At 47.9% G+C, this 23,203-nt stretch overlaps 1 protein-coding gene across 7 annotated transcripts in view; it reads left to right on the top strand.

Annotated features, from left to right (window-relative positions):
- RPS6KA1 (ribosomal protein S6 kinase A1) overlaps positions 1 to 23,203 on the top strand; it is a 324,800-nt gene that overhangs the window by 215,458 nt on the left and 86,139 nt on the right. For all 7 annotated transcript variants that reach the window (XM_063954716.1, XM_063954722.1, XM_063954721.1 and 4 more), the window contains one exon: positions 19,819 to 19,938. In XM_063954716.1, coding sequence (XP_063810786.1) covers positions 19,819 to 19,938 — 120 coding nt within the window. The remainder of the gene's footprint in view (positions 1 to 19,818; positions 19,939 to 23,203) is intronic.

The following is a 23,203-nucleotide window of genomic DNA, read 5'->3' as shown; positions in this document are numbered from 1 at the left end:
TGCTGTAGTGGAATACCTTACAGTAGAGACAGTGGTTGCTGTAGTGGAATACCTTACAGTAGAGACAGTGGTTGCTGTAGTGGAATACCTTACAGTAGAGACAGTGGTTGCTGTAGTGGAATACCTTACAGTAGAGACAGTGGTTGCTGTAGTGGAATACCTTACAGTAGAGACAGTGGTTGCTGTAGTGGAATACCTTACAGTAGAGACAGTGGTTGCTGTAGTGGAATACCTTACAGTAGAGACAGTGGTTGCTGTAGTGGAATACCTTACAGTAGAGACAGTGGTTGCTGTAGTGGAATACCTTACAGTAGAGACAGTGGTTGCTGTAGTGGAATACCTTACAGTAGAGACAGTGGTTGCTGTAGTGGAATACCTTACAGTAGAGACAGTGGTTGCTGTAGTGGAATACCTTACAGTAGAGACAGTGGTTGCTGTAGTGGAATACCTTACAGTAGAGACAGTGGTTGCTGTAGTGGAATACCTTACAGTAGAGACAGTGGTTGCTGTAGTGGAATACCTTACAGTAGAGACGGTCGGCGGGATGTACCAAAGGGAAAATGCGGTAAAACCCCTGTTTTCAGGAGTTTTACCGCATTTTCATATGTACTAAGACCCGGCCGCCGGGTTTTCGCACCTGCCGACACCTCTCTCCTGGCAGGCTCCTGGTGCAGCAGCACGATCCCCCGCTTCCTTCTCCTCCGCAGCACAGGCATTTTTCCTTTGGCTGCAGAGGGGGAGAAGGAGTTGTCCGGGGACTCCCAGCAAACATCACCTCCCGGGGCTGGGAGCTGACAGACCCAACAGACACCCCACGCAATCCTTCTAACAGGTATCGCAGGGTGTCTGTCACCGCATTGCGATTTTAATCGCATATGTTTGTACATATGCAATTAGCATCGCTGCTAGGGGCGGCAATGTATTTTTATACATCCCACCCACTGGCTGCTATAGTGGAATACCTTACAGTAGAGACAGTGGCTGCTGTGGAATACCAATGCTGAAATCCCGATCGATCTGTGCCGGTAAGCCACGGAGGGGAGGGGTGGGGTGGGGGATGGTGTGGGAGGGGGCAGGTTTAGGCTGAGGGTTAAAGTTGGGGGGTTAGGGTTAGGCTGCTGGGAGGCTGGGTTAGGTTTAGGCACTACAGAGTAAGGTTAGGGTTAGGCTGCAGAGGGGGAGGGTTAGGTTTAATCTGCGAGAAAGGGGGGGAAAGGTTTAGGCACCACCAGTGCTGCAAGTATGGCGGTACTGCATACCGGTAAGAAATTGTGAGCTGGTACGCAGTACCGCCAGCCCAACCGCCATGCTTGCAGCCTGTATGTGAGCTCTGCTGTGTGTGAGGGGAGGAGAGCGCAGTGCGTGCCTCTCCTGCCCCTCAGTGTTCAGTCCGGTCTCCGGCTGTGGCGTGTATCTCTAATGAGTTGCCGGTTCATTAGCCAGTCAGAGCTCGCGGACCGGCAGCTGAGGCTCCTGATTGGCTGCCGGACCGCAAGCTTTGATTGACTCACAAACCGGCGCCTGATTGGCGATACACGCTGCTGGAGACCGGCCTGAGGGGCAGGAGAGGTGCGTGCTGCGCTCTCCTCACCTCACATGCAGTGCCCAGTAGCAGCAGCGCTGAGCAGCACTGGGAGGAGGGGGAAGAGGGGGGGTACCTGTGGGGGGCATTTGTGTACCGGGTACCTGTGGGGGGCATTTGTGTACCGGGTACCTGTGGGGGGCATTTGTGTACCGGGTACCTGTGGGGGGCATTTGTGTACCGGGTACCTGTGGGGGGCATTTGTGTACCGGGTACCTGTGGGGGGCATTTGTGTACCGGGTACCTGTGGGGGGCATTTGTGTACTGGGTGCCTGTCGGGGCATTTGTGTACCGGGTACCTGTGGGGCCATATGTGTACCGGGTACTGTGGGGCCATATGTGTACCTGGCACTGTGGGGCCATATGTGTATCTGGCACTGCATTACTGGGGGCATATGTGTATCTGGCACTAGTGGGGGCATATGTGTACCTGGCACTGTGGGGCCATATGTGTATCTGGCACTGCATTACTGGGGGCATATGTGTATCTGGCACTATTGGGGGCATATGTGTACCTGGCCCCACTGGGGGCATATGTGTATCTGGCCCCCCATATGTGTATGGTGCCCCCATTTTCATTGACCACGCCCATTTGTTGGAGCACGTGCCTTCGGCGCGCGCACACAGTACCACTAAGATATTTTTTCTCCTTGCACCACCGAGGAGGGTTAGGGTTAGGCTTCAGCGGGGAGTGGTAGGGTGGTTAGGTAAAGTAGGGCAAAAAAGTATTTGGACAGCCACCGATTGTGCAATTTGACCCACTTAAAAAGATGAGAGAGGTCTGTAATTTCCATCATAGGTACACTTCAACTGTGAGAGACAAAATCTGAAAAAAAAAACTAGGAAATCACATTGTATGACTTTTAAACAATTTATGTATATAATGGATAAGAAAGGTGTTTGAGTACAGGTGATGGTAATCACATATTAAGAGGGAAGTCCAGGAGCAGAGCAGTTTGTCCCTCGTGGAAAGCGTCATGTTGGGAGGTATGTTAACATACTCTTCCTGACCCCTGTCTGTATTCTCTGATTCGAGATGCCGGTGTCGGTCATATAACTGCCGGCATCCCTTCCAGGGTATAGAATGTATACCGGTAGAAACAATCCTGTAGTGAAATACCTTGCAGTAGGTAGAAACAATGCTGTAGTGCAGCGGTAGCTAACCCGCGGGTCTCGAACCGCATGCGGCTATTTCTTTCTATTTCCACTGCGCTCCATCCGAGCATTACCGCGCCAGTGGCACAACGGGGACTGATGGAGCCGGATACTATGTGAGACACCCACCGGCACCTATTTGTTTATGTCATCTGTAACTGGGTGCTGCAGATCCCAGGTATCGCCATATAAATAAAGGACAATAATACAGGTACCTTGGCATGGACCACCGCGGGTTTGGAGCAAGGGCTGCTTTACGGATGTGACAGTGGCTGCTGCAATCGCACAGGGGCGCTGGAGTGACACATGAAGGGCTGCAGTGACAACATGGGAGGCTGCTACAGTATCATGTGGGGGCTGGAGTGACACATTGGGGGAACTGAAGTGTATTACTCTGCCTTTTTCAATGTATTTTATGTAGATCTGGCTTTTAAAATGTGTTTTGTGTGAATGTGGCTTTTTAAATTTATTTCATGTGGATCTGGCTTTTCGTTGTATTTTATGTGGATCTGGCTTTTCGTTGTATTTTATGTGGATCTGGCTTTTCATTGTATTTTATGTGGATCTGGCTTTTCATTGTATTTTATGTGGATCTGGCTTTTCATTGTATTTTATGTGGATCTGGCTTTTCATTGTATTTTATGTGGATCTGGCTTTTCATTGTATTTTATGTGGACGTGGCTTTTAAAATGTATTTTGTGTGGATGTGGATTTTAAAATGTGTTTAATGTGGATCTGGCCCTTTCAATGTATTTTATGTGGATCTGGCCCTTTCAATGTATTTTATGTGGATCTGACTTTTAAAAATTTATTTTATGTTGGATCTGGCTTTTCCAATGTATTTTTTACCAGGAGCTTGGCCTAGCAGGTGCAAGGCCACGCCCCAATTTTGCACATGGTGTTGGCTCTTTGACATACTTAAAGATTTTCCTTCGCTCTTTGTCGATGAGTAGTTGGCCACCCCTGCTGTAGTGGAATAAATTACAGTAGAAACAATGCTGAGGTGGAATACGTTACAGTAGGTAGAAACAATGCTGATGTGTGAAAACATTACAGTAGAAAACAATAAGTTGATGCTTTTATTCTGTTATTCGGAGCATATCTGAGGAATAGTGCTGAGAGCCTTCCTCCTAGAGTACCTTCTATGCTTTTTAGGATTTATCTCTCACTGTGCCGACGGGATGATCTATTTTAATGAATCATTTATAAGATGTTTACTTGTAATGTTATCACTAAGCCCTGGATTCAGTGTGGTTTATTCATGAAGCAGTGAAAAGAGTGGAGAAGTAAACCAGTGGAGAAGTTGCCCATGGCAACCAATAAGCTTCTATATATAATGTTATAGAATACTCTTGGTAAATGTTACCTCAAAGCTGATTGGTTGCCATAGGCAACTTCTCCTCTGACTCACTTCTCCACTTCTTTCACAGCTTCGTGAATAGATCTTTCTCTGACGTCCTAGTGGATGCTGGGTACTCCGTAAGGACCATGGGGAATAGACGGGCTCCGCAGGAGACTGGGCACTCTAAAAGAAAGATTAGGTACTATCTGGTGTGCACTGGCTCCTCCCTCTATGCCCCTCCTCCAGACCTCAGTTAGAATCTGTGCCCGGCCAGAGCTGGATGCACCTAGTGGGCACTCCTGAGCTTACTAGAAAAGAAAGTAGTTGTTATTTTTTTTTATTTTCAGTGAGATCTGCTGGCAACAGACTCACTGCTACGAGGGACTGAGGGGAGAGAAGCAAACCTACCAGCTTGCAGCTAGCTTGTGCTTCTAAGGCTACTGGACACCATTAGCTCCAGAGGGATCGAACACAGGGCCCGACCTCGATCGTCCGTTCCCGGAGCCGCGCCGCCGTCCCCCTTGCAGAGCCAGAAGACGGAAGATTCCAGGAGAAAATCGGCGGCTGAAGACTCCGGTCTTCAATAAGGTAGCGCACAGCACTGCAGCTGTGCACCGTTGCTCCCACAGCACACCACACGCTCCGGTCACTGGTGGGTGCTGGGGGGGGGGGGGGGCGCCCTGGGCTGCAATATGTATACCTTTGTTGGCAAAATGCACATAATACAGTTTTAAACTGTATATGTGCCTAATCCCCCGCCATAAATATTATTAAAAAAGCGGGAGAAGCCCGCCGCTGAAGGGGCGGGGCTATCTTCCTCAGCACAGCCAGCGCCATTTTCTCTTCACAGCTCCGCTGGAAGGACGCTCCCCAGGCTCTCTCCTGCAGTATACACTACGGAAAGGGTAAAAAAGAGAGGGGGGGGCACATAAATTTAGGCGCAAAAGGTGATATAAGCAGCTATTGGGGGGAAATTCACTTTGTATTAGTGTAAATCCCTCTGTTATATAGCGCTCTGGTGTGTGCTGGCATACTCTCTCTCTGTCTCCCCAAAGGACTTTGTGGGGTCCTGTCCTCAGTCAGAGCATTCCCTGTGTGTGTGTGTGTGTGTGTGTGTGTGTGTGTGTGTGTGTGTGCGGTGTGTCGGTACGGCTGTGTCGACATGTTTGATGAGGACGCTTACGTGGAGGCGGAGCAGGAGCCGATAAGTGTGATGTCGCCCCCTGCGGGGCCGACACCAGAGTGGATGGATATGTGGAAGGTATTAACCGACAGTGTCAACTCCTTACATAAAAGGTTCGATGACGTAACAGCTTTGGGACAGCCGGCATCTCAGCCCGCGCCTGCCCAAGCGTCTCAGAGGCCATCAGGGGCTCAAAAACGCCCGCTACCTCAGATGGCAGACTCAGATGTCGACACGGAGTCTGACTCCAGTGTCGACGAGGATGAGACAAATGTACAATCCACAAGGGCCATCCGATGCATGATTACGGCAATGAAAAATGTATTGCACATTTCTGACATTAACCCGGTTACCACTAAAAAGGGTATTATGTTTGGGGAGAAAGAGCAGCCAGTGACTTTTCCCCCATCTGATGAATTAAATGAATTGTGTGAAGAAGCGTGGTGTTCCCCAGATAAGAAATTAGTGATTTCTAAGAGGTTACTAATGGCGTACCCTTTCCCGCCAACGGACAGGTTGCGTTGGGAAACATCCCCTAGGGTGGACAAGGCGCTCACACGCTTATCAAAAAAGGTGGCACTGCCGTCTCAGGATACGGCCGCCTTAAAGGAGCCTGCAGATAGAAAGCAGGAGGCTATCCTGAAGTCTGTGTATACACACTCAGGTACTATACTGAGACCTGCTATTGCTTCAGCATGGATGTGTAGTGCTGCAGCAGCATGGTCTGATTCCCTGTCAGATAACCTTGATTCCCTTGACAGGGATACTATTTTGCTAACCATAGAGCATATTAAAGACGTAGTCTTATATATGAGGGATGCACAGAGGGACATTTGCCGGCTGGCATCTAGAATTAATGCAATGTCCATTTCTGCCAGGAGAGTATTATGGACTCGGCAGTGGACAGGTGATGCTGATTCTAAAAGGCACATGGAAGTTTTGCCTTATAAGGGTGAGGAATTGTTTGGGGACGGTCTCTCGGACCTCGTATCCACAGCAACAGCTGGAAGTCGACTTTTTTACCTTAGGTTCCCTCACAGCCTAAGAAAGCACCGTATTATCAAGTACAGTCCTTTCGGCCTCAGAAAGGCAAGCGGGTCAGAGGCGCGTCCTTTCTGCCCAGAGGCAGGGGTAGAGGGAAAAAGCTTCACCAGACAGCCAGTTCCCAGGAACAAAAATCCTCCCCTGCTTCCACTAAGTCCACCGCATGACACTGGGGCTCCACAGGTGGAGCCAGGTGCGGTGGGGGGCCCGTCTCCGGAACTTCAGCGACCAGTGGGTTCGCTCACAGGTGGATCTCTGGGTTCTACAAGTGGTATCTCAGGGATACAAGCTGGAGTTCGAGACGTCTCCCCCTCGCCGTTACCTCAAATCAGCCTTGCCAGCTACTCCCAAGGAAAGGGAGGTAGTACTGGCGGCAATTCACAAGCTGTACCTCCAGCAGGTGATAATCAAAGTTCCCCTCCTTCAACAATTCCACAATGTTTGTGGTACCGAAACCAGACGGTTCAGTGAGGCCCATTCTAAATTTGAAATCCTTGAACACTTATATAAGGAAGTTCAAGTTCAAAATGGAATCGCTCAGGGCGGTTATTGCAAGCCTGGAAGAGGGGGATTTTATGGTGTCACTGGACATCAAGGATGCTTACCTACATGTCCCCATTTACCCACCTCACCAGGAGTACCTCAGGTTTGTGGTACAGGACTGCCATTACCAATTCCAGACGTTGCCGTTTGGTCTGTCCACGGCACCGAGGGTATTTACCAAGGTAATGGCCGAAATGATGATACTCCTTCGAAAGAAGGGAGTTATAATTATCCCGTACTTGGACGATCTCCTTATAAAGGCAAGGTCCAAGGAGCAGTTGTTGGTCGGAGTAGCACTATCTCAGGAAGTGCTACAACAGCACGGCTGGATTCTGAATATCCCAAAGTCGCAGCTGGTTCCTACGACGCGTCTGCTGTTCTTGGGCATGATTCTGGACACAGAACAGAAGAAGGTGTTTCTCCCGGAGGAGAAGGCCAAGAAGTTGTCATCTCTGGTCAGAGACTTCCTGAAACCAAAACAGGTGTCGGTGCATCACTGCACGCGAGTCCTGGGAAAGATGGTAGCTTCTTACGAAGCAATTCCCTTCGGCAGGTTCCATGCAAGGATCTTTCAGTGGGATCTGTTAGACAAGTGGTCCGGATCGCATCTTCAGATGCATCGGCTGATCACCCTGTCCCCGAGGGCCAGGGTGTCTCTGCTGTGGTGGCTGCAGAGTGCTCATCTTCTCGAGGGCCGCAGATTCGGCATTCAGGACTGGGTCCTGGTGACCACGGATGCAAGCCTCCGAGGTTGGGGGGCAGTCACTCAGGGAAGAAACTTCCAAGGACAATGGTCGAGTCAGGAGACTTCCCTACACATAAATATTCTGGAACTAAGGGCCATTTACAATGCCCTAAGTCAAGCAGAACCCCTGCTTCAAAACCAGCCGGTGCTGATTCAGTCAGACAACATCACGGCTGTCGCCCATGTAAACCGACAGGGCGGCACAAGAAGCAGGATGGCGATGGCAGAAGCCACAAGGATATTCCGATGGGCGGAGAATCACGTGCTAGCACTGTCAGCAGTGTTAATTCCGGGAGTGGACAACTGGGAAGCAGACTTCCTCAGCAGGCACTACGCCAGGTCAAGGGACCCACAGGCGATAGCTGTGGACGCTCTAGTGACACCGTGGGTGTACCAGTCGGTTTATGTGTTCCCTCCTCTTCCTCTCATACCAAAGGTACTGAGGATAATAAGAAGAGAGGAGTAAGAACTATACTCATCGTTCCGGATTGGCCAAGAAGAACTTGGTACCCGGAGCTACAAGAAATGATCTCAGAGGACCCTTGGCCTCTGCCGCTCCGACAGGACCTGCTACAGCAGGGGCCCTGTCTGTTCCAAGACTTACCGCGGCTGCGTTTGACGGCATGGCGGTTGAACGCCGGATCCTAATGGAAAAGGGCATTCCGGTTGAAGTCATTCCTACGCTGATAAAAGCTAGGAAGGATGTGACAGCAAAACATTATCACCGCATATGGCGAAAATATGTTGCTTGGTGTGAGGCCATGAAGGCCCCGACAGAGGAATTTCAGCTGGGTCGATTTCTGCACTTCCTACAGTCAGGAGTGACTATGGGCCTAAAATTGGGATCCATTAAAGTCCAGATTTCGGCCCTGTCTATTTCCTTTCAAAAAGAACTGGCTTCACTGCCTGAAGTTCAGACGTTTGTTAAGGGAGTGCTGCATATTCAGCCCCCTTTTGTGCCTCCAGTGGCACCTTGGGATCTCAACGTAGTGTTGGATTTCCTAAAATCACATTGGTTTGAGCCACTTCAGACCGTGGAGTTGAAGTCTCTCACGTGGAAGGTAGTCATGCTGTTGGCCTTGGCCTCAGCTAGGCGTGTGTCAGAATTGGCGGCTTTGTCCTGTAAAAGACCATATCTGATTTTCCATATGGACAGGGCAGAATTGAGGACTCGTCCCCAATTTCTCCCAAAGGTGGTATCAGCGTTTCATTTGAACCAACCTATTGTGGTGCCTGCGGCTACTCGGGACTTGGAGGATTCCAAGTTGCTGGACGTAGTCCGGGCCCTGAAAATCTATGTTTCCAGGACGGCTAGAGTCAGAAAAACTGACTCGCTGTTTATCCTGCATGCACCCAACAAGCTGGGTGCTCCTGCTTCTAAGCAGACTATTGCTCGCTGGATCTGTAGCACGATTCAACTTGCACATTCTGCGGCTGGACTGCCGCATCCTAAATCAGTAAAAGCCCATTCCACGAGGAAGGTGGGCTCTTCTTGGGCGGCTGCCCGAGGGGTCTCAGCTTTACAACTTTGCCGAGCTGCTACTTGGTCGGGATCAAACACTTTTGCAAAATTCTACAAGTTTGATACCCTGGCTGAGGAGGACCTTGAGTTTGCTCATTCGGTGCTGCAGAGTCATCCGCACTCTCCTGCCCGTTTGGGAGCTTTGGTATAATCCCCATGGTCCTTACGGAGTACCCAGCATCCACTAGGACGTCAGAGAAAATAAGAATTTACTCACCGGTAATTCTATTTCTCGTAGTCCGTAGTGGATGCTGGGAGCCCGTCCCAAGTGCTGACTTTCTGCAATACTTGTATATAGTTATTGCTTAACTATAGGGTTATTGTTCTGAGCCATCTGTTGAATGAGGCTCAGTTGTTGTTCATACTGTTAACTGGGTATAGTTATCACAAGTTGTACGGTGTGATTGGTGTGGCTGGTATGAGTCTTACCCTGGATTCCAAATACTTTCCTAGTAATGTCAGCTCTTCCGGGCACAGTTTCCCTAACTGAGGTCTGGAGGAGGGGCATAGAGGGAGGAGCCAGTGCACACCAGATGTAGTACCTAATCTTTCTTTTAAGAGTGCCCAGTCTCCTGCGGAGCCCGTCTATTCCCCATGGTCCTTACGGAGTACCCAGCATCCACTACGGACTACGAGAAATAGAATTACCGGTGAGTAAAATCTTATTTTTTTAGGTTTCTAACCTATTCTAATCCTTTCCCATTATACTCCGTTTTCTTTTATGTTTAATATACCAGGGAATAACATACTTCATTTCTACAGGACCTAATCTGGATGTTAGTACCTAAAATTTCCTATTTTGACTGTTAGAACCTAATTCTGTTTCTTAAATGAAAACTATATAAATTTGCGATGGAAATGTGTGGAATGAGTAGTTTTCATATGTAATTCATATAAACAGATGTGTCCTGTTACAGCCTTGCTGCGTAGCATACGCAGCGCGACTGACGGCTCCTGAGATTCATGGGCGCAAGCTTGTGCACGCACCCACAATCTAATCGCTTCTATGAGAAAGCCGCGGCTGCAAATGGATTGCAACCTTCCGTGGCATAGCGCTTAACGAGAGCAAACGCTGCAAGGAAGCAGCAGGACACTTGTAATAGAGGCACAGTGTTTCAAACATAATATGTTTTGTTTTAAAACCTATAAAATCCTAAAACATGGATTTAAATTATTTCTAGTTCCTAAACAATTGTTGGGCCTAGACAAAGTAGACAGTTAAGTTAACTTGTAGCATTCTCTTGATGCAGCTATTACCGCTTTCACACTGAAATCCTGGGTCCAGTCCAAAGTACTGAACACCGATTTCATGCCAGGTTATTGCCAGGACATCTCCTCTGCCATCACTTGGAGATTACATCATCTCCAAGTGCCGCCGAGCCAGCTCTCCATACTGTCTGAACAGGACCGGAATTAGATGACCCAGGTTACCCATTCGTCCAAGTTTTTTTTTGGGGGGATACTTTGACACCGAGATGTGACAGGGTTAACGCGACATTAAACTGGGTCAAAGCGGCGGTGTGATAGGGGTATTAGTGTAGCTTGCCAGCTTTTAAGTATTGCCTTTTTCCAGTGCCGTAACTAGGCATTTTAGTGCTGTGTGCAAGAAATGACATTGGCGCCCCCCCCCCCCCCCCCCCCCCATACAAGATAGGGTCAGTCACGAAAAATATTTAGGGGCGTGGCTTCACGGGGAAGGGGCGTGGCCACAAAATAATAGCAATTCATACTACGGTGCACAGTAGTCTCCATTATTCAAAAGACGCTGCACAGTAGCGCCACTACACCAGGTAGAGCCCCTTTTATACATTACAGCAGACAGCGTCCCCCTTTTTATACATTACAGCAGACAGTCCCCCTTTTTACACATTGCGGCAGCCAGGCCCCCTTTTTACACATTGCGGCAGCCAGGCACCCTTTTTACACATTGCGGCAGCCAGGCCCCCTTTTTACACATTGCGGCAGCCAGGCCCCCTTTTTACACATTGCGGCAGCCAGGCCCCCTTTTTACACATTGCGGCAGCCAGGCCCCCTTTTTACACATTGCGGCAGACGGTGTCCCCCAGAGAGAAAGAGAGAGAGAGGGATATACTTACCTTCTCCCCGCTGACAGGCTCCTCGTGCTGGCATCTCCGAGTCCCTCAGTGCAGGCAGGTGAGACGGAGGAGGAGGGAGGGGGAGTGCAGCCGCAGCAGCGCTATGTCATTGGTAGTAAGCGCCGCTGCAGCATCCCCCTCTCCTTCCGTATTGGCTGCCCGGCGCTGCTGTGGATTCTGGGATGGAGGAACCGCATCCCAGCATCCACAGCAGCGCCAGGCAGCCAATACGGAAGGAGAGGGGGATGCTGCAGCGGCGCTTACTACCAATGACATAGCGCTGCTGCGGCTCCAGTCCCCCTCCCTCCTCCTCCTTCTCACCTGCCCGGCGCTGTAGCTCTCCTCCCTGCACAGCGCGGCTGCGGCGCACGGCGCACACAGCAGAGGCGGCATGTAATGAGTCAATTTGACTCATTACATGCCGCTGGCCGTGCGCCCTCAGGGCAACTGCGCTGTGTGCCAAGCCCACTTGGCACACACGTAGTTACGGCCCTGCCTTTTTCTGTGTGTGTTTTAAAATGTGAATAACCAATTATTTGCTTAGTTTAGACCAAGCTAAGACTTCCATACATCAGCTGTCGCTATTTCCCAGTTCCCCAACCTGCAATCTTCTGCGATCCGTCCGGGAATTACATTTTAAAAATGCCTGTGTTCTCCCGATGCCGACCGAAAATAGGATTTTTCAGCATATTCAATATTCCTGATCTCCGACCCAGCCATCGGAGGATCAGGACATTGCCCCAATACTTCTGTGATGTATGTGGGACATTACCCAGGGCTGTGAGCCTGATGTCTTGTAATTAGGGAGTTTATTTGTATTTAAAGACTGGCCTTATACCAGAAGGATAATCTCTTTAGTATAATATTTGACAAAATTAAACAATTCCACGTGTCTAAATATCATAGTTGCCTACCCTCCCGCATCCTGCGGGAGCCTCCCGTTTCAGCCATAAATCTCCTGATCCCCTGCTTTATAGGTCAATTCTCCCGGATTCTTCAGATTCTGTCAGGGGTGACACTAAGGAGTTTCTTTGCAAGAACAGTGAGTTGCTGTAGTTGCTCAGGAATCACTGCTGACGGCTCTCATTACCCCCCTTGTGTATCCCCTGAGAGAGAGAGAGAGAGCAGTACCTGATCACACACTCCTCTTATCTGTGCACTGACCCATAGCATGCCTCTGCTGCTGCTGCTGCTGGTGTAAGAATTGTTGTTAGTAATCTTTCTGTAGTTAAACACATTTGTTTAATTAGAGCAGCTGGTATCTGTAATGATTTGGTTAATGCTGCAATGGAATGGAAAATAGCACATCCAATAAATATAGGTCGTGCCTACAAGATGCAGACAATCCAGTGTTCCCAATAAAAGCAACATCTACAACACCAAAATAATCATTTACTTCTATGTTTAGGGATGAATTCACACACGGTAAACTTGCATTTGGAATCTATTGCATACAGTAGGCATCACATTTCCCATGCATATTGTGCTGAGTGAGAAGAAAAGAAATATCACAACGAAAACATATTGCAAATAAGAAACCCTGTATTTCAGGCAAGGCAGTAATGTTAGTATCAATACTTGCAAAACTTCCCAAAATATATTGTTACTAATGTTATATAGAAAAATCTTGCAACAACAAGCATTTAAGCATAGGCACGCCTATTTGTGGAACTAGACATGCCCTTTGGGTAGAGTTTGACACGCCCCCATGGCGGCACGCCGCGCTTTGCACGGCACATGCTACTGTAATCTCCCTGATTTTAGTTTTCAAAAGTAGGCAAGTATGCTAAAATAAGAATTTACTTACCGATAATTCTATTTCTCGGAGTCCGTAGTGGATGCTGGGGTTCCTGAAAGGACCATGGGGAATAGCGGCTCCGCAGGAGACAGGGCACAAAAAAGTAAAGCTTTTACCAGATCAGGTGGTGTGCACTGGCTCCTCCCCCTATGACCCTCCTCCAGACTCCAGTTAGGTACTGTGCCCGGACGAGCGTACACAATAAGGGAGGCAATTTGAATCCCGGGTAAGACTCATACCAGCCACACCAATCACACCGTACAACTTGTGATCTAAACCCAGTTAACAGTATGATAACAGAAAGAGCCTCTTAAAGATGGCTCCTTAACAATATAACCCGAATTTGTTAACAATAACTATGTACAGTATTGCAGATAATCCGCACTTGGGATGGGCGCCCAGCATCCACTACGGACTCCGAGAAATAGAATTATCGGTAAGTAAATTCTTATTTTCTCTATCGTCCTAAGTGGATGCTGGGGTTCCTGAAAGGACCATGGGGATTATACCAAAGCTCCCAAACGGGCGGGAGAGTGCGGATGACTCTGCAGCACCGAATGAGAGAATTCCAAGTCCTCTTTTGCCAGGGTATCAAATTTGTAGAATTTTACAAACGTGTTTTCCCCCGACCACGTAGCTGCTCGGCAGAATTGTAATGCCGAGACCCCTCGGGCAGCCGCCCAAGATGAGCCCACCTTCCTTGTGGAATGGGCCTTAACAGATTTAGGCTGTGGCAGGCCTGCCACAGAATGAGCAAGTTGAATTGTGTTACAAATCCAACGAGCAATCGTCTGCTTAGAAGCAGGGGCACCCAACTTGTTGGGTGCATATAGTATCAACAGCGAGTCAGATTTTCTGACTTCAGCCGTCCTTGAAATGTATATTTTTAAGGCTCTGACAACGTCCAACAACTTGGAGTCCTCCAAGTCGCCAGTGGCCGCAGGCACCACAATAGGTTGGTTCAGGTGAAACGCTGATACCACCTTAGGGAGAAAATGCGGACGAGTCCTCAGTTCTGCCCTATCCGAATGGAAGATTAGATAAGGGCTTTTATAAGATAAAGCCGCCAATTCAGATACTCTCCTGGCGGAAGCCAGGGCCAGTAACATAGTCACTTTCCATGTGAGATATTTAAAATCCACCTTTTTCAATGGTTCAAACCAATGGGATTTGAGGAAATCTAAAACTACATTTAGATCCCACGGTGCCACCGGAGGCACCACAGGAGGCTGTATATGCAGTACTCCTTTAACAAAAGTCTGTACCTCAGGAACTGAGGCCAATTCTTTTTGGAAGAATATTGACAGGGCCGAAATTTGAACCTTAATAGATCTCAATTTGAGACCCATAGACAATCCTGATTGTAGGAAATGTAGGAAACGACCCAGTTGAAATTCCTCCGTCGGAACACTCCGATCCTCGCACCACGCGACATATTTTCGCCAAATGCGGTGATAATGTTTCGCGGTGACTTCCTTCCTTGCCTTAATCAAGGTAGGAATGACTTCTTCTGGAATGCCTTTCCCTTTTAGGATCTGGCGTTCAACCGCCATGCCGTCAAACGCAGCCGCGGTAAGTCTTGAAAGAGACAGGGACCCTGTTGTAGCAGGTCCCTTCTCAGAAGTAGAGGGCACGGGTCGTCCGTGACCAACTCTTGAAGTTCCGGGTACCAAGTCCTTCTTGGCCAATCCGGAGCCACTAGTATTGTTCTTACTCCTCCTCACCGTATAATCTTCAATACCTTTGGTATGAGAGGCAGAGGAGGAAACACATATACTGATTTGTACACCCAAGGTGTTACCAGTGCGTCCACAGCTATTGCCTGTGGATCTCTTGACCTGGCGCAATACTTGTCCAGTTTCTTGTTGAGGCGAGACGCCATCATGTCTACCATTGGTCTTTCCCAACAGTTTATTAGCATGTGGAAGACTTCTGGATGAAGACCCCCCTCTCCCGGGTGAATATCGTGTCTGCTGAGGAAGTCTGCTTCCCAGTTGTCCACGCCCGGGAAGAACACTGCTGACAGTGCTATTACGTGATTCTCCGCCCAGCGAAGAATCTTGGCAGCTTCTGCCATTGCACTCCTGCTTCTTGTGCCGCCCTGTCTGTTTACATGGGCGACCGCCGTGATGTTGTCCGACTGAATCAACACCGGTTTTCCTTGCAGGAGTGGTTCCGCCTGGCTTAGAGCATTTTAGATTGCTCTTAGTACCAGAATGTTTATGTGAAGAGACTTTTCCAGGTTCGTCCATACCCCCTGGAAGTTTCTTCCTTGTGTGACTGCTCCCCAACCTCTCAGGCTGGCGTCCGTGGTCACCAGGATCAAATCCTGTATGCCGAATCTGCGGCCCTCCAATAGATGAGCCTTTTGCAACCACCACAGAAGATATACCCTTGTCCTTGGCGACAGGGTTATTCGCAGGTGCATCTGAGGATGCGACCCTGACCATTTGTCCAACAGATCCCTTTGGAAAATTCTTGCATGGAATCTGCCGAATGGAATTGCTTCGTAAAAAGCCACCATTTTTCCCAGGACTCTTGTGCATTGATGTACAGACACCTTTCCTGGTTTTAGGAGGTTCCTGACAGGTCGGATAACTCCTTGGCTTTTTCCTCGGGAAGAAAAACCTTTTTCTGAACCGTGTCCAGAATCATCCCTAGGAACAGCAGACGTATCGTCGGAAAACAGCTGCGATTCTTGGAATATTTAGAATCCAGTCGTGCCGTCGAAGAACTACTTTAGATAGTGCTCTTCCGACCTCCAACTGTTCTCTGGAACTTGCCCTTTTTAGGTCGTGCAAGTAAGGGATAATTTAGATGCCTTTTTTCTTTGAAGAAACATCTTTTCGGCCATTACCTTGGTAAAAAGGCCCGGGGTGCCGTGGATAATTCAAACGGCATCGTCTGAAACTGATATTGACAGTTCTGTACCACGATCCAGAGGTACCCTTGATGAGAAGGACAAAATTTGGACATGGAGGTAATCCTTGATGTCCAGGGACACCATATAGTCCCCTTTTTTCCGGTTCGCTATCACTGCTCTGAGTGACTTTATCTCGATTTGAACCTTTTATGTAAGTGTTCAAAACATTTTAGATTTAGACTATGTGTCACCAAGCCGTCTGGCTTCAGTACCACAATATAGTGTGGAAAAATAATACCCTTTTCCTTGTCGTAGGAGGGGTACTTTGATTATCACCTGCTGGATATACAGCTTGTGAATTGTTTCCAATGCTGCCTCCCTGTCGGAGGGAGCCGTTGGTAAAGCAGACTTCAGGAACCTGCGAGGAGAAGATGTCTCGACTCTCCAATCTTTACCCCTGGGATAATACTCGTACGATCTAGGGGTCAACTTGCGAGTGATCCCACTGCGCCCTGAGACTCTTGAGACTACCCCCCCACCTTGAGTCCGCTTGCACGGCCCCAGCGTCATGCTGAGGACTTGGCAGACGCGGTGGAGGGCTTCTTTTCCTGGGAAAGGGCTGCCTGCTGCAGTCTACTTCCCTTACCTCTATGTCTGGGCAGATATGACTGGCCTTTTGCCTGCATGCCCTCATGGGAAAGGAAAGATTGAGGCTGAAAAGACGGTGTCTTTTTTAGCTGAGATGTAACTTGGGGTAAAAAAGGTTGGATTTCCCAGCTGTTGCTGTGGTCCCCAGGTCCGATGGACCGACCCCCAAATAACTCCTTCCCTTTATACAGCAATACTTCCATCTGCCGTATGGGATCTGTATCACCTGACCACTGTCGTGTCCCTGACATCTTCTGGGAGATATGGACAACGCACTTATCTTGATGCCAGAGAGCAAATATCCCTCTGTGCATCTCACATACATATATATAGAATGCATCCTATTAAATGCTCTACATGAATAAAATATTTTCAGTCAGGGAATCCGACCAAGCCAACCCAGCACTGCATCTCCAGGCTGATGGCGATCGCTGGTCGCAGTATAACCACCGTATGTGTGTATATACTTTTTAGGATATTTTTCCAGCTTCCTATCAGCTGGCTCCTTGAGGGCGGCCGTATCTGGAGACGGTAACGCCACTTGATAAGCGTGTGAGCGCCTTATCACCCTAAGGGGTGTTTCCCAACGTACCCTAATTTCTGGCGGGAAAGGGTATAACGCCAATATTTGCTATCGGGGTAACCCTACGCATCATCACACACTTCATTTTATTTTATCTGATTCAGGAAAAACTACAGGTAGTTTTTTCACTCCCACATAATACCCTTTCTTGTGGTACTTGTAGTATCAGAAACACGTAACACCTCCTTCATTGCCCTTAACGTGTGGCCCTAATGAGAAATACGTTTGTTTATTCACCGTCGACACTGTATTCAGTGTCCGTGTCTGTGTCTGTGTCGACCGACTGAGGTAAATGGGCGTTTTTAAAACCCCTGACGGTGTTTCTGAGACGCCTGGACCGGTCCTAATAGATTGTCGGCCGTCTCATGTCGTCAACCGACCTTGCAGCGTGTTGACATTCTCACGTAATTCTCTAAATAAGCCATCCATTCCGGTGTCGACTCCCTAGAGAGTGACATCACCATTACAGGCAATTTCTCCGCCTCCTCACCAACATCGTCCTCATACATGTCGACACACACGTACCGACACACAGCACACACACCGGGAATGCTCTGACAGAGGACAGGACCCACTAGCCCTTTGGGGAGACAGAGGGAGAGTCTGCCAGCACACACCAAAAACGCTATAATTATATAGGGACAACCTTGTATAAGTGTTTCTCCCTTATAGCATCTTTTATATATATACAATATCGCCAAAATCAGTGCCCCCCCTCTCTGTTTTAACCCTGTTTCTGTAGTGCAGTGCAGGGGAGAGCCTGGGAGCCTTCTCTCCAGCTTTTCTGTGAGAGAAAATGGCGCTGTGTGCTGAGGAGATAGGCCCCGCCCCTTTTTCGGCGGGCTCGTCTCCCGCTATTTTTGAAGTTAGGCAGGGGTTAAATATCTCCATATAGCCTCTGTGGGCTATATGTGAGGTATTTTTTGCCTCTAATAAGGTTTTTATTTGCCTCTCAGAGCGCCCCCCCCAGCGCTCTGCACCCTCAGTGACTGTTGTGTGAAGTGTGCTGAGAGGAAAATGGCGCACAGCTGCAGTGCTGTGCGCTACCTTTATGAAGACTCAGGAGTCTTCAGCCGCCGATTTTGGACCTCTTCTCTCTTCAGCGTCTGCAAGGGGGCCGGCGGCGCGGCTCCGGTGACCATCCAGGCTGTACCTGTGATCGTCCCTCTGGAGCTAGTGTCCAGTAGCCAAGCAGCAAATCCACTCTGCACGCAGGTGAGTTCACTACTTCTCCCCTAAGTCCCTCGTTGCAGTGATCCTGTTGCCAGCAGGACTCACTGTAAAGTAAAAAACCTAAGCTAAACTTTCTCTAAGCAGCTCTTTAGGAGAGCCACCTAGATTGCACCCTTCTCGTTCGGGCACAAAATCTAACTGGAGTCTGGAGGAGGGTCATAGGGGGAGGAGCCAGTGCACACCACCTGATCTGGTAAAAGCTTTACTTTTTTGTGCCCTGTCTCCTGCGGAGCCGCTATTCCCCATGGTCCTTTCAGGAACCCCAGCATCCACTTAGGACGATAGAGAAATATAATACAGCTCCATGCTATTATAATACTGTCTTTTGCACAGGTGTAGACTATTGTTGTGTGAAATTTGATGTAGCATTATTGAAATAGATTTACCTACTTCATGTTGGTAACAGGGGAGGGTGCTTAGTGCAGTGTGTCATCACCATTGGTTTATGTTGTAGTTTGGTAATGAGGTTAAGGTAGGGGAAGTTTAAGTACACACATTAGCTGTCACAAACTGCTTTCAGTTTCTGGAAATAGAAGCGTAACGGAGAGCAGAGAAGGTTTGGGGATTGGTGGTCCAGTTCATCTTTCTGAGGTACTCCCCTTCATCCTTCTCTATGTGGGCATTAAGCCCTATGGAGAAGGAGGTTAGGATTCCCGGATTTCGAACTCTCTTTTCTCTTTGGATACAGAAAAAACAGAGGGATAAATCTCGATGTCCTCCTCTTCCAGACAAAGCACACCTGTGCAGCGTGGTCAGTACTAGCCACTAGTTATAGAACCGTACCACAGGTACTTGTTGGAGATTAAGAAGATCATTTGGGGAAAGCGCATCAGATAGATAGAATTCTCAATAAATGCTTAAAATGCATATATATTATCTATGTTAGATGTCTTTACCACTTCCTGTGTTTTCAGTAGGGGTGTGTGCTGCTGAAAATTGTACATTTGTTATTTCCGTTGGAAATATTTTTGTTTCTGCATCACTAAATGTTTATTCTAATTCATAAGCACCTAATTAATGTCTACAAATATTCCTATTCCTGTGCCAATTTTCTGAGCAGTGTCAGGGCATAAATAACCATAGAAAAACCAAATATATGGTGAAAATAGAATTACTTGGCAGAAGTCTTATAATGACGGGTGTAGTATGGTATGCCGGCGGTCGGGCTCCCGGCGACCAGCATACCGGCGCCGGGAGCCCGACCGCCGGCATACCGACAGTGTGGCGAGCGCAAACGAGCCCCTTGCGGGCTCGCTGCGCCCACCGTGCCACGCTATTTTATTCTCCCTCCAGGGGGGTCGTGGACCCCCATGAGGGAGAATAAGTGTTGGTATGCCGGCTGTCGGGATTCCGGCGCCGGTATACTGTGCGCCGGGATCCCGACAGCCGGCATACTGAAGACCACCCATAATGACAGAAGTAGAAATTGTTCCCATACCTGACCACAAACATATGTCTGAGAGGGTGTTTGTTCTCTGTAGCAGGATGAAATGGTAGTGAAGGAATTCCCCATTACGCTTCATGTCAAGGAAGGTTCTGAGAAGGCTGATCCATCCCACTTTGTCCTGATGAAGGTGCTGGGACAGGGGTCCTTCGGGAAGGTGAGTGTGTAATTTATCTTATGATATTATTTAAATTTATTTTAGGAATTACATGACTATGTAAATAATGAAAAAACAATCCCAAATCACTTCAGGATTTATTGTTACAGGTACAATCTTAAAGCAACATAATGTATGGGGCATTATTCCTTAAAATATTTAAGTGTTCTTGATGAATGCTGGATTAAAGATGTAATCACCAATCCAGCATTATTGAATTACATTAATGTAATGTAATTTAATCACCATTATAAGAGTAGATCAGGACAGCACAGATGGTGTAATGGTTAGCAGTATTGCCTCACAGCACTGAGGTTGTGGGTTTAATTCCCGCTGTGGCCCTATCTGTGTAGAGTTTGTATAGTCTCCCCGTGCTTGCATGTGTTTCCTCCTGGTACTCCGGTTTCATTCCCAAAATCCAAAAATATACTGGCAGGTTAATTTGCTCCCAACAAAGAAATTATTCTCAGGATTCCGCCTTTTCCAAAATGCTACTTGGCCTTGATTACTAGAAAGCCTTTGACACTATCCTTTGATTACACCTGTATAAAGTTCTGTCATGCTATGCTTTTGAGCAGCGTTTCATAGTTTAATACGCAATTTTCTCCTGCAGGATCCACAGGTTATCCACAGGATAAACATTGGGATATGAGGTAGCGTCAGCGGATTGGCACCAACGATCAAAGCTTTCGGCCTCCCAGAATGCAAACGGCCAGTCCCTATATCTCCGCCTTCTGGCTCAGGCAATTCGAGCCGGACAACAATCTTTGGGCTGCTGATTTTTGCAGCCATAAGCTTGTTATTTAATTTATTTGTATAGTCTTACGTTTTTTGAGCGAGTTTTCTAAAAAGCGTCTTACACGCACCTTAGAAAGAGTCGCTCCAACAGCTCTCTGCCGGGTCGCGACAACACTTACCCACGTGTACAGTGCTGTTTTGGCGGGCGTCTGTGTTGGATGTACTAGCAAATCCAGTGGACGTTACCGGGCTGTGGCCTGAGCAGAAGATAAGGCATCGGTTCCGCTTAGGGAGGGAGGCGTGAGACACAGCCGCACTGTTTTCGTCAGCTGACGTGGCTGCCGCCTCGGGTTCACCGGCGCTAGGCACCAGGGATCATAGGCTCCAGGGACTAGTGTGAGGCCGCGATCCCTGGGGTTGATGTCAGCAGCGAGGGAGTAAGACGCTCCCCTGGTCGACCCTCCCCCGGTTCATGACCAGTTTTCTCTGAGTTTCCTGCCATGAACTGATTTCCTGCTTCCGTCTGAGACACTGTGTATCTAAAAGGACCCAGTCGCAGCATAGGCGGCTGTGTGACTTGTGCGTTGGTGTACACTTAGCGCCTGGATTCACTCAGCGTTCACTAACGTATTGATCAATTCTGGTAGTGGGATGAAGTCTCCCTGTATCCCACTCTCCTGAGCTGGGTGATACAGCACTAAGTCTCTACCTACCATTAAGTACGAGTAGTTGGATAAGTGCCTGATGCATATGAGTCTGTAAACTATTGCTGCTGTTCCTTTTGCTGTGCGACTGAATACGTTTAAAGTCCTATATAAGGTAATGCAGTAATATGTTTCTCCTACATACTTGAAATGTATCTGTAGTTGAATATGTGTTCATATTGCTTATTATACTAATGTATAACCTGTGACTGATTGCTAGTGTGATTGCTGACTTTACTATTTCTGACTATTTACTATTTCTTTCTGTGTATTCCGATCCTCAATGCTAGTGCAAAACAGGGAGGGATCGGATTGTATGTCACTTTAACAAGTTTTAAAATGATTTACATCACAAATTGTGTAGTTAACACTGTACAGGTGTGGGATTTGTTTATCATGTCTAAGAGAGGCAAGGGTGAAGAGGATACACATTCCACTGCAGCACCAACACTCATTTCATGTTTGTCTTGCAAATCTGGGTTAACCTCTCAGGATCTGGTTCAAAATGGATTATGAGCAAACAGTTTTATCTTTCACCAAAATCTCCTGAATAACCCAAAGCAGGCACAGGTTCAAGTTGAATCCCCTGGGCTACTTTTGCACAGACATTATCCAGTATAGCTGAGCGGATAATGCCAGCTCCTATAACTGGGATAGGTTACCCTACTAACCCTTGCATGCAACACTCCCCCCTGGGGTTTATCACATCCAGTCCAGGAATCTGCAGCCTTTCAACAAAAACAGGCTGAAAGGCCGGTGGAAAGTAAATCACATAGACATGAAACAACATCTTCACAATCTACACAGGTTTCAGATGGGGACTCGTCAGAGAATAAGCACTCATCACACTCCAGGTGTGCATACAGAGACGAGGATGAAGGTCTCAGCTCAGTGGACATTCCTGAGCTAGTTAGTGCAATGAAAGCCATTCTATCCTTAGAGAAAGCAGCAGAGCCTTTGTTAAAATCTAAGGCACCTGTGTTAAACATCCCAAAACAGTCAGGACTGAATTTCCTGGGTCAGAACAGCTGACGGAAATTATGCAAGAGGCTTGGGTAACACCCAGTAAGAAGTTTAGAATTCCAAAAAAATGGAACTCCCATTATCCTCTTCCAGCTGGGAACTGTTTTAAAAAGGGAGGTGGCTCCCAAAGTAGATACGCATGTCATTCGATTGGTGCTAAAAGCTACATTACCTCTGCCTTCAACATCATTAAATGATGTCACGAGTAGGAAAATAGATGTTTTTTTAAAAAACATTTTCTCTTCTCTGGGGCAATAGTAAGACCAGCCATGGCTTCAGCCTGGATGGCAAAAGCAGTGGCAGCCTGGGCTGAAGCATTGGAGGATGAACATTCATTGGCATCTAGAGAGCAAAAATCCCATATTGCACATATTAAACAGGCTGCTATTTTTATAGAAGAAGCAGCCATGGATATGGGTTCAATTGCCTCTCAAGCATCAGCAGTAGCAGCTCGCAGAGGTGTGTGGCTACGTACATGGAAAGCTGACTCAGAATCCAAGAAGGTTCTGGAGTCTTTGCCTTTTTACTGGAGATATTCTTTTTGGTAAAGAATTAAACAGTATTTTGGAGTCAGAAGCAGACTCCAAGAAAGTGAAGTTTCCTTCCACACACAAATCCAAGCCTAGATTTCCAGCTTTTTGACACATTCGGACTCAAGGAAAAGCAAAAGGAAAGGGTGATGCAAACAGTCTCAATCTGACAAAAAGCAAGACTAGGCAAAGCAAAAAGGTAAGACTAAAAAGCATTGGGCTACCAGAGGGCCGGCTTCCAAGCCAGAAGATAAGCCATCAGCCTGATGG

Source organism: Pseudophryne corroboree, chromosome 2 (genome assembly GCF_028390025.1).
Source record: "Pseudophryne corroboree isolate aPseCor3 chromosome 2, aPseCor3.hap2, whole genome shotgun sequence".
NCBI classification, from domain to species: domain Eukaryota; kingdom Metazoa; phylum Chordata; class Amphibia; order Anura; family Myobatrachidae; genus Pseudophryne; species Pseudophryne corroboree.
This window is presented reverse-complemented; position numbering and strand designations above follow the sequence as displayed.